An 11,601-nucleotide genomic window follows, 5' to 3' on the forward strand; every position below is an offset into this window, starting at 1 on the left:
TGTATTTTGCGGCATGCTTGCCCTCCAAGTTTCATCAACCAAACTAAGATGGCGTGGCCACCACGGTTGATTCATCTTTTGTGTTTAGTATTTTAGACCCTGTATTCATTAATCTAAGATTAATATTCTTTCGGGGGTATAATCTTATATTAATATAAGTGAAGTGAGGTGACTTTATTGCTCCAAGATGTGGATATATAGAAATAGTTATTACTCATCTTAATAATAAATTAAGGCGTTCGTACATTAGTTTTTCGCGAACGTGGCTTATCTCGTATTTTATTAAGATGAAAGCAATATGGTCAGTACAAACTTTAACAAAATTATAGTGTTCATACATTAGTTGCTAATAAAGTGCAACTCATTGATGCAAAAGGAGACGAGAAGAGGGGCTACATGAGTCATTTGTCGATAACGAAAGTAGAGGAGGGTGACCGATAGCTGCAGTGACAGTATTATGGTGAGGAAAAAACGTGGGAAATCGGTTACAACACGACAATGATGGTACATACCCTCAGCATCTTAGGGTTGTGAAATGAAACCATTTCGTGCCACCATATGTAATTAAATTAATATAAGTGAAGTGAGGTGACTTTATTTCTCCAAGATGTGGATATATAGAAATAGTTATCACTCATCTCGATAATAAAATTAAGGTGTTCGTACATTAAGTTTTCATGAACGTACTTAGTATATTTCATTAAGATAAGCAATACGACCGATACAAACTTTAATAAAATTAGGATGTTCGTACATTAGTTTCTAGTAAAGCTCAACCCATTGATGCAAAAGGAGAAGAGAAGAGGGGCTACGCTTGTCATTTGTCGATAACGAAAATAGAGGTGGACGGCCAATAACTACAGTGACAGCATGATGGTGAGGAAAAAGCGCGGGAAATCGGTCACAAAACAACAATAATGATGGTACATACCCTCAGCATTTTAGGGTTGTGAAATGAAACCATTTCGTGCAACACCATAGGTAATTATGAAATGAGTGACACCGTGGCATGCAACCAGTAAGACGAACAACCTTTGACTCGTTCAAATCGTGCCTTGTTAGCGTAGCGCATCACTGTAACCAGTGATAATACCAGCTAACCTCGAGGGGTTCTTCGCAAAACAGCCGCCTTCCTCCCTAAGCGAGCTCCCTCACCGAAACGGCCCCGAGTCCCCCAGCCGCCCACGCTGCTCGCCCCACTCCTCTTGTCGGTGTCTGGTGTCTCCCTCCCCATATCTCCCCCTCCCACCCACCCAACCCGCCGCAAAAACCCTAGCCCCACCCCGCCGTTCGCCGCCGCCGCCGCCCTGCCGCGCGCTCACGCCACCTCCGGCGAGGCCGCCCCCGGGCCCCGGCGCAGAGCACTCCCGCCCCCCCGTCGGCGCCGCGATGGACATGGACACGTACGAGCGGCTGACGGCCGAGACCAGGCGCCGCGGGATGCGATTCGGTGAGCCGGGCGCCCGATCTTCTCCGCCGGGGGTCTTTGCGGGGCCCCGGGGCGCGGCGCGCGCGGGATTTGGAGGATTTGGGGTGGGTGGGTGGGAGGTTTTTGACGGGGTGTTGCGGTGCCTGCAGATGCGCTGATCGGGCTGGACGAGGTGGAGGGGAGCGACGACGAGGAGGAGCGGCCGGCGCGGGCCGGGATGGCGGACGAGCTGCCCTGCCCGTTCTGCGGCGAGGAGCTGGACGCCGTGGGGCTGCTGTGCCACATGGACGACGAGCACCACGCCGAGGCCAATGCCGGGGTAAGTTCCTCTCGGTCCTTAGGGAAAGATGCTATTTTTACTCGTTCATAAGGTGCTTCTGCCTCTGCTTCTGCGTATCAGCTTGCTTCAGCTGTGGAAATTTTTCTCCCCTAATCCTGTTGTACCCTGATGACCCGCCCAGATCATTTTGCTAGAACATGCAGTTTTTAACTTAATATCAGGCACTTCTAGTGGTCCATGGTGTAATGATTGTGTAGTTAGGCTAACAATACATCCAAAGGGATTTATTTGTTTGGAAATTCATGATCTTGATTGTAGGATCAGTTGTTCTGCTTTAGTCTGGCACAAGTTTGATGCTTTTCTTGCTTTTATTGATATTTTCAACCTAAACCTTTAACTAGCTAACTGTTTGGATGCTTGACTTGCTTGTTATATCATTTTTATTACTTCTCCTGTTTCCTGAGGAAATACAGTGTTTCATGTGTTTTCCATGTAGTTGGAGGCAGCAATATTTCTTTTTTTTTAGTTCCTAAGAATCAATTAGAAGATCTCTTTGTATGGGGCAATATATTGATCCATGTCCTTATGGAATGGTGTAAACTTGCATGGTTCAGGTATTTTCTTTGCAACCTTTTTTTTACCCTTAGCACCACAGATGAGAATATCTTATGTGGTTTTGTTGTTCAAGTGATGTTGTGTTTAAGAACCTTTGAGAGTATTAAAGCATGGATTTTAGTCATAATGTTGGATTAGAATATTCCTAGTTTACTTAGGTATGCATGTTCTGATCGTCCAGTTAATACTCCTGTTCATACCTCCATTGTGATGGTGTATTTGATGCCTTAACAGATGACTGGTGTGATACTCATGTGGTTGAGGTGATACATGTAGGGTGTAGTTTGTTGTTTGTGTGCCACTTTTATTTGGCATATAAATTATATGTATAGATTTGTTAACTTAACAAATCTGAAATTTCATCTACTTTTGGTATATGTCTGTGCATTTCGTCATGGGTTGTTGTCAAGCACATGTGTTATTGTCCTAACAATCTAGGTAACATCTACAGCAGTCTAGCATTGATGCTTCTGAAGAAATGACTGCAGTAGTGATTGTGCTCCGTGGTTTAAATTATAAATCTCAGTTGGAATAAAGCATTGAACCATTAATTGAACATGAAATTGTGTAGTTCAGGACAATGTTGCTCACTTGACAGTGGGCCCTACCGTGTCCAAAGCATTGAATTTGATTGCACATTGCTGATAGTTCACATGGTTGCATTCTTGAGTTTTATACAAGGGTGTAAATAAGAGGATTTCAAGGATTTAATGGATCGGATGTCTCACAATTTATGGTCCGAATCTCATAGTTTTGGAAATTTAGGTTCACCCATATAATAAATGCCCATTTTTTGTTTTTCTTGTTTTTCCAAATATTTATTTTCTAGCCCTAAATATGACATGATGTGCAGTGCTTGCTATTTGCTTATTTCTGCAATGCTATTAATGATCTAGCACTGTACTACGGTTATATTGGTTGTGATTGTGTGCATTTTGTTACCATTTAGTGCTTGTGTAATGCAACTGCAGTAGCACATGGGCTAGCACTGTAATATGGTTATATTGGTTGTGGTTGTCATTGCGTGCATTTTGCTACCATTTAGTGCTTGTGTAATGCATCGGCGGTCGCACTCGTATTGAAGGGAAATGGAAAATTAGTACATGTGAAGATTCTTCTGTAATCAAGAGATTATTTATTTTAGTGTGGATATGATTTATGTTTTCCATCGCTTTGCTGTCACTTGTGGTAAGAAATATGCATTAAGTGGGTTAATTGACTAATTTTCACTGAGATGATGGTGTACCACACAAACTCAGCAGTTGGGTTAGAATCCTTTTTATAACTCATGTTAATTTACAAGTGAGTCCTAGTATCAGGACATGATCTATTTATTCCCTGTGGGTGTTTGGGGGCGGGGGGGGGGGGGGGGGGGGGGGGGGGGGGGGGGGGGTATCTATGATAGCTACTGCAGCTCCCAGTGGTCTGAAGAGTGAAGACAATTGATAGCAGCACTAATTGGGTAGTGTGCATCTTTGAATGGTTTTCTTTTAGAAAATTTTGTTTATCCCATTTCGTTCTGTTACATGCGATCTTGTTGTACTTGTGTTGTTTCTTTGTGGTGCTAGGGTTTGGTTCTGTTGCTGAAACTGCTTGAGTAGAGTCTTCGTGTGAAAGACTACGTAAGCTGCTATTTATTCTGGATTACAATTAGTATTCCCATTTTGTGCAGTTTAATCCATGTCCAGCCCTACACTGGCTGTTTGCCCTTGTGCCACATCATCCAAACCAGGCTGTCAGCACTCGTTTTGCTTAGAAAAGTTATGAAAACCTCTCTGATGTGGTCTTTTGGCTGTTCGCTCTTGCGTTACTTCAATACAAACTAGTTTTTGGTAGTAATCTAAACGTAGTCTTGTCAAGTTTAATTAAATGGTCATTTCTACCAAAAAAAGGAGAGATATTTAGGGTCACATTATATTGGGATATTGAAATCCTTTGATCCATGATTTAAGATGCTCTATATTTATTTGAAGCTTGTGTATATTTTCTGCTACATAGATCCTTGAATGTTCCTCAAAATTCTTCACCTAAATTTTCGTTGCTCCATGAATAGTTGAATGTGGCATAATCAGTTTGCTCTTGCTCCCTATGTTGTATAGGTCCAGGCAATAGAAATTCCTTTCCGTTGGAGTATACCACAAGTTCTTACCATTTGTCAGTAGCTTACGTAGAGTCTTTCGTTCTTCCAGGTGTGCCCAATTTGCACAGACAAGGTTGATGTGAACTTGGTTAGCCACATGAGCTCACAGCATCGAAGTTTCCTGAAGGTATAATTACCTGTACATGCATCATAAATCAATTATTTTCATTTATATAAACTTTGGATATTATGTAATATTTGTTGTTGGCTACAATGTAGAAACTAGACAAGCTTCATTGTTTTGACTCCATTTACTGAAATTTTTGTATAGGATAAGAGGAGAAACCGACAAGGTTTATCTGGGTCACATTATGCAACACTTGCATTTTTGAAGGAAGATCCACATGAGAGGAGAAGTGGATCTTCACGTGCTGCTCCAGTCAGCACAGTGCCTGATCCTCTACTGTCCTCTTTTGTTGGTAACTTCTATGAAGTAGATTTGCCAAGGGATACTAAGGTAGAGTCCTTTGATGAGACAGAGGTGGGAAGAGATAACTTGGAGCTGAAAGCAGCAGAGAGGTACTCTCACATGCTATGTAGTTCATTTGTTTTTATTTCATGAGGGAAATATTTTGAACTAGTTTATGTTTATATTGATCAGTCATAACATAAACAATAAGAAAAAGAGCTAAGGACATACTAAATGGACACTGGTGTTAACCATAGGTCTGAAACACCGAGTTTATGGCATCAGTTCCTATCATGCAACTGCTTCATTTTTAATAGTGCAAAATAAGCTAAAAAGTGCGATCAGTTTGTTTACTCTCCTTGTGCATGGTGGAGTATATCTGATAAAAAGTGATACTATATGAACATATTTCTTTACTAATCACTGAACTCTATATCCTGCATTATAATTCACTGACATTTGGGTGTGCTTTTTTGCCAGCGTTGATGAGCCTTTGCTCCCTGAGGTCAAGGAGGAGCGGACCAGGAGGAGCCAATTCGTGCAGGGGCTCGTCTTGTCGCTGATATTTGACGACATCTTATGAAGAGCAACCCATAAGCCGTTGGAGAAGGCAGCTCTTGCTACCAGCAAACAAGCCTTACACCGAGCACAAGTTGCTGCCGCAGCTGCTGTAACAACTTGCTGATCTGCAATTAGAAGATGGCGCCGTTGCTCCGGGATAATTGGGAGATGAATTGTGGATATGGATGTTCCTTAGTATATGCATCATCATTGCATGGACAATAGAGTATATGTATGTATAGTTCGGTAGCATCATTTGACCGGATTTGTTGGGGGGCCTTGTATGTATATTGGGAGGCCAAATTATCGCCGAACTGGATCCTATCTATCATAAATCAGCCATTTGATCATGTTTTCGTGATGCTTTGCTGCTGGAACGTGCGCCTGTGATTGCCTAACCGAGTTTTTGAGGGGAGCTTTCATGAAATGCTTTCTTTCAAAAGAAAATTAAATGGTTTGGTAGAATGTTTTGATGAAATTTGCTGTGCTCTCTTTGCATTGCTAGTGTTAGCTCTCTTTGCGAATATACTGACTACAGCACGGCATCATTGTCTACTTGTGAAGAGAAAACTTGAACATATTGGTTTCACCAAAATATGCTCTTAACAAATCAAAACTGAAGTTTGATTTTATATTTGGATTTAAGGTCATCTTGAGTTCTGTGCGCGAAAAGTTGTTTGGAAAGATTGATTTTGCCAGGCTAACAAATCAGATAACTCAACAAAAAGATGAAACCAGGGCCAATTCCATGGGCTACGGAAAATAATCGATAACAAAGGCAGCAGCTAGAGCTAGATTACAAAACTTAACACGGTTGTCAAGTCGTTACCGCGTGTATTTCGCCAGTCCGCATGAACGATGACGTGTTTGGGGAACCGCGTGGATTTTATCGCGTCTTTAGACCTTTGTTTTTCGAAGTGAGCCCAAAATTACGATTATACCTGATGGTGACCTTTTTTGCGAAACCATGATGAAGGTGACTTTGTGCCGTCAACTCCCAGACGTTTATGGTTGTTCGTCATGTGCTGCAGTTGACCTGAAATGAAAAGTCAAAGGCTTCCGAGATAACTTGTTCCTTGGTAATCTTTGATTATTTTCTTTTTCTGTGAAGACTCTCAGTGGACAAGAAATTTCAGTCAAGTATGAATTGTATTCCTGAAAAGAGTACACTCCTTCAGAAAAATAAAGTTATTGCAATACACAGAATTTGTTTCTTCTAGTAAACCTTAACGCATGTACATTTGCAAAGACACGAAAATAGACTACCTATCACTATCAGGCTATCAGCAACGCCTGTACATCATACTAGTACAAACACATGTACATCATGTTGGTACAAACAACGGCTAGTTAAAAGGAATGCACATTGTACATACACTGACAACATCAACACTATTCACACCCTACAATTACAAACTAAGGGACCATTGCTATATACAGCCTTACACTGCAGTGTCCAGGGCCTCTGTGCAGTGCTCTGCTTACTACCAGCCCTTGCCGCGGCCTGATCCAGGAAACACAGAGCAGTCGGGTCCTTGATCTTGCCCAGGGAAAGGTGCTTGTGCCACTGTCCATGCCAGTGCAGCAGCAGGCACCGTTTGAAGGAGTTGAGAAAGGTGATGTGGTTCAAGGTTGCGTTGAGCAGAGGTTGATGCCCCTGAGGATTGCTGCAACATGTCGGGGTTCATTCTTGCCCACTGCAAAAACGAAAGCGCAGCTGTGAGCTAACAGTCTGGTGGCCTAATTGTATGCGGGCTCTTGCAAGCACTGAATTGAGAGCAGAGCGCAAAAAATGGGGCCGAGTTGTGCTAATTTGCATCACCTCAAACGGGTCAGGAGAGTCCGTCGGAACTTGTGCATTTTGTTGCCACTCAGGCCCGACCGAAGGCAGAGTTGTTTGTTGCTGACAAGGTGGTGGAATTCCTTGACCTGCAAAGTTTCAAATCCTTCTATCAGAAATACTGTGCAAAGTTTGAAAATCATTGCATCAGAATAAATATTGTAGATAGCATGTTTATATTTGCACTTTTTTAGAGTATAGTACCTTGGCAATCATTTGGGTTTAGAGGACCAGAGTTCACGGGACCATAGTTTGCATGTGTGTAAATGAGCTCAGCAACAAGGTTGAAACCATCACTGTGACAATTTTCGGCTGCTCCAGCTCCTTATAGATTGAAACAGACATTCCAGCATCAGACATTAAGCATAGGCGCAAAGCGATGAACTCAAAGAGCAGTCAGAATTCAGGGACTGGTACCTTGGTAACCTTCATAAGCCTCAAGGTTAACAGGGATAGCATTTGGTTGCCTTGGCACAACAGACGGGCCGGCAGCAGCACCAGTGCCTAAAGAAATTTGTTCAGGAGCATCGCCTTTCATTACATAATCGTAAGGAATGTTCTCCAATCTGTTGTAGACATGCTCTTTCAACCTCTTCACTGAAGCCTGGATACAGGGCATCATACGTCCTTATCATCAAACGTTCAATATTGTTTAACACCAACAATGTCGCAATATTAGTACATATTGTTGCTGAGTTCAGTGTGTACCTTGTGATCTATGTCAAAGTTTTCACATGCAATGTAATTACTACCAAATCTGGCTCCAACAAGATCATGCACGCAATTGAAAAAGAGCATCATAGTCCCATCGTCAGTCTGATATGCTTTGAGCTCATGCCTGTCTTCAAGAATGCGCTTCCTAGCATGCCCTGTCATCTTTGACCAAGACTTGCCCTTCCTTTTCATCTTTAGGATCTGCAGGCCAAGAAACCAGGATAACATCATCCAAATCATACAGACAGCTACAAAAATAAGAACTAAATTAAGTAATAGTGCATATTTCTTTACTTTGTAAAGCTCGTCGGGATCCTTGTTCAAGGCCTTCAAGAAGTCCTGCACTGTGTGGATATTTGCCTCCTGAAGCCTCTGGTGGTAAGCTCCATCTTTGGCGATCGACTCTATGCGATATACGTCATCATCTAATCTTGGAGAGTTACGCTTCTCATTTGCTGCAACAAGTAAGCAATTTTTGCAGGAAAACCAAATCAAATAACCAGTAGGAAACCTGACAAAAAAAGTCTTAACCTAAATCTAATAATACTAAATCTGACAAAAAGGAGTCTTATCTCATACGTTCATTTCTGCGATCCTTAACCTCAACTGGCTCCATGATTGCTTCCTGCACCCGACCAATAATCTTTTCGCTCTTGCAAACTCTTGCTGCCATGCTGAACTTCTTCCTGCATGAACCTTCTTTGAAACGGATCTGGCCAAGTTCTACCTCTCCATTGGTCAACTGCACAGTTCGTAGCACAAACCTTTGCTCATCTCGACCTTGTACTATGTGCTTATCAAACTCCTCTTCAGTCCAATTGTCCTGGACTTTTTTATAGAAGCTGCCATGCACAACCAATATCTCAATTTCCGCTTTGGAAAGTGGACCAGTTGTGATCATCTTGTCACCTTCAAACATCGCAACTTTGATAGCCGCATTGTTCTCATCTGTTATGTCCTTATCCGTGTACAAAGGTGGCTTCCAATTGTTCAGAAAACGCAGATGAATGTTTGTGTTTGATCCACTGGAAGCAGCATGCTCCTGGTTTGGCTCTATTCTGAAACATCAACATGAATGGCATACAAAGGAGCACAGAGATATATTCGGTTAGAATTTTGTGGATTTATAACACACATACTTCATTGTTCTGTACATAGCAGCGTGATTTTTTTTTCTTTTCTGTTGTCACCTGAGTGACGTTTTGCAAACTTTTTTTTTCTGCCTTTCAATATATAACCAGTAGGGGGAATACCCCTCCTGTTTCATAAAAAAAAGCAGCATGAAATGGATGTTGTAAACTATTTACCTGAGAAGTTCATATCCTGAATTAATACAGGGCAAGGCCCAGAAATGTGAACTACATGTACTACGTTTAAGTTTGATATAAATTGTTAATTCTTACCTAGTGTGTCGATCAGGATGGTGATTGGAATGTAGACGAGCCAGTTGTCTCTGCATTTTTTATACTAGGTTGTCAGTACGAGTTCATAAGAAAATCAATTGGATCCTCTGAATGGGATTAACATGTATGGTAGTTATTCTGGTGAAGATAAGCTAACCAGTTCTTGGCCGAGACCCTCAATCTGCCCTTGGAAAGTTTCCAGTTTGCTCTCAACATGCCCTTGGAAAGCTTCCAGTTTGCTCTCAACTTGCCTCTGGAAGCTGTCCAGCTTGCTGATGAAAGGAAAAAAAGGGAGATGAAGAGAACTCAGATTACTTTCAAAAATATATATCAAACAAATTTGCTTTAAAGGAATACTAGATCAGAGATATTTCATATGGGAAAAAGGTGTACACATGGAACATAAGGAAATATACAATGTAAAAACACACATACAACTAAATGAACTTAACCCTAGTTAATCACAAAGTTTTTGCAGGCACTCGTGGCTCACCTACCGACCCATCAAGATGTGTCTCTTGAGCAGAGCTGCTATAAGGACCTACACAAAAAGAGATGCGCTCTCACAAAAATTCCTACACGCAATATTTGCGCTGGCCATAGTACTAATCTACAAGATAGAAGCCTTTACTTCTTTTGCAGCTGAATAAAAAAATATTTAGCAATGTAAGAAAGTGAGACACACTTACAGCAGGACAGAAAAGGGCACCTTACCTAGTAATCGATCCATGATACTTGCGAAAGGTGCGATCGAGCTGCAAAATTGCAGGACCAATCAAAAATCAGGGCACACAAAAATGTTGGAAAGAGAATAATATACGTGCAGAGGAAAACACTGCTACAAGTAGCGAAAGGGGGCCAATAAAGACGGTGTCTTTGGTAGCGTGGATTTGTAGTATAGATCTGGGGACGTGTTATGGGTTAGTGATGTTTGGCTAAAGTAGACCTTTAAATCTCTATTGCCATGTTGATACACAACGTGGGTTCACTTTGTCAGTTTAAGGACGCAAACAGGCAGTGGATACACCCAATTCAGGCAAAGGCCAATCACTAGATTTGCGCATCATCAAACAAGAAACACTAGAGATTCTTGCAAAGGTGCGTTGGAAACGAGCTCACTCACCATGCTGCCGATCCGGGAGACGCTGGCCGTCACCGTGGCCCTCGCGCTCCTGCAAGCACGCGCACGCGCAGCTCAGGAAACGCACCCAATCGATTCAAGAACCAACGAGTCTGGAAGGCTGGGGATTGGGAGCACTCACGCTCGCACCAGGAAGAGCACCACCAGCAGGGTCTGCCGCAGCCTCCGGCTCCTCGGCGACGCCAGCCCGCCGCCGCCGGCCCCGACGACCGGCACCGCCAGCTTCATGCACTTCGCCGCCGGCTGCTCAGGCACACCCCTTTCCCTCTCCATCTCACCCCACCTCCCACCTCCCTCCTCTTTCTGACTCCCTCTGACCGAGCTTCTTTGGGGGGAGTGGTCATGGGCTCATGGCGCGAAGTACCACGCATCAAGCCGAGGTTTATAGGGAGGCAAAAGCGCGTGGGTGCCAAATTTGTCAACCATTCCCCGGCCAGCTTCGGGAGGCCGGCGGGATTGCGATGCGTCTCACACGCTCGCTCGCGCGGAGTCGGAGTGCAGGGGCGCTCAGCCCAGAGCTGATGCTGGCTGTTGCAAAAAACAAACACGCCGTTGCCGGGGATCGAACCCGGGTCACCCGCGTGACAGGCGGGAATACTCACCACTATACTACAACGACTTTGCTTCTTCCCACTTTGGAACAGCATCTTAATTATCATAATCAGTTGCCCTAGCATCTTCAGCATTTATTTAGCCGTACAACGTGCACCACCTGCAAAAGCATGACACGAATTAGCTCGCTAGTACAGCCCTTTTGAATCTCAACAATGGTTTTAACTCGGGTGGCGAGGTTTCTAACAGAATAATGTTGTGCGGGTATGCTCCATGGTATCGTTACAAAAAGGGATGCGAATTGAACATGAACGAAGAAGACGCACCGTTAGTAGATTGGATGAAAGCAGAAAGGCACCTTCTAAGGCTCAAACGATCAAATTAATCCCAGGACACAAAAGCAGACAATCGGTGATGATGGTAGCTGTAGAAGTGTTTTTTTTTTTACAGACGGGCCATTCGGGTCCGGGTCAAGGTTTATTGGGAGAAATGCACGAAGAGCTCACTATACTCTAGT

General features: G+C 43.1%; 2 protein-coding genes and 1 non-coding gene across 3 annotated transcripts; 1 reads left to right on the forward strand and 2 right to left on the reverse strand.

Annotated features, from left to right (window-relative positions):
• Positions 1-1,176: 1,176 nt before the first annotated feature.
• LOC120699753 (protein DEHYDRATION-INDUCED 19 homolog 2-like) lies at positions 1,177-5,790 on the forward strand. The gene is made up of 5 exons (XM_039983815.1): positions 1,177-1,450; positions 1,579-1,748; positions 4,514-4,591; positions 4,736-4,983; positions 5,354-5,790. The coding sequence occupies exons 1-5, from the start codon at positions 1,390-1,392 to the stop codon at positions 5,454-5,456; spliced, it is 660 nt and encodes a 219-aa protein (XP_039839749.1). The 5' UTR covers positions 1,177-1,389; the 3' UTR covers positions 5,457-5,790.
• Positions 5,791-6,564: 774 nt separating this feature from the next.
• LOC120699754 (calmodulin-binding protein 60 F-like) lies at positions 6,565-10,820 on the reverse strand. The gene is made up of 13 exons (XM_039983816.1): positions 10,654-10,820; positions 10,515-10,563; positions 10,106-10,146; positions 9,549-9,663; positions 9,392-9,441; positions 8,753-9,046; positions 8,568-8,674; positions 8,283-8,443; positions 7,983-8,189; positions 7,692-7,878; positions 7,479-7,598; positions 7,257-7,363; positions 6,565-7,131 (listed from the first exon to the last, which is right to left on the reverse strand). The coding sequence occupies exons 1-13, from the start codon at positions 10,803-10,805 to the stop codon at positions 6,919-6,921; spliced, it is 1,803 nt and encodes a 600-aa protein (XP_039839750.1). The 5' UTR covers positions 10,806-10,820; the 3' UTR covers positions 6,565-6,918.
• A 259-nt stretch (positions 10,821-11,079) lies between these two features.
• On the reverse strand, positions 11,080-11,151 carry TRNAD-GUC. The gene has a single exon. It is a non-coding gene; the product is annotated as a tRNA-Asp (tRNA).
• Positions 11,152-11,601: the final 450 nt, after the last annotated feature.

This window comes from Panicum virgatum, chromosome 3K (genome assembly GCF_016808335.1).
Source record: "Panicum virgatum strain AP13 chromosome 3K, P.virgatum_v5, whole genome shotgun sequence".
Classification (NCBI taxonomy): domain Eukaryota; kingdom Viridiplantae; phylum Streptophyta; class Magnoliopsida; order Poales; family Poaceae; genus Panicum; species Panicum virgatum.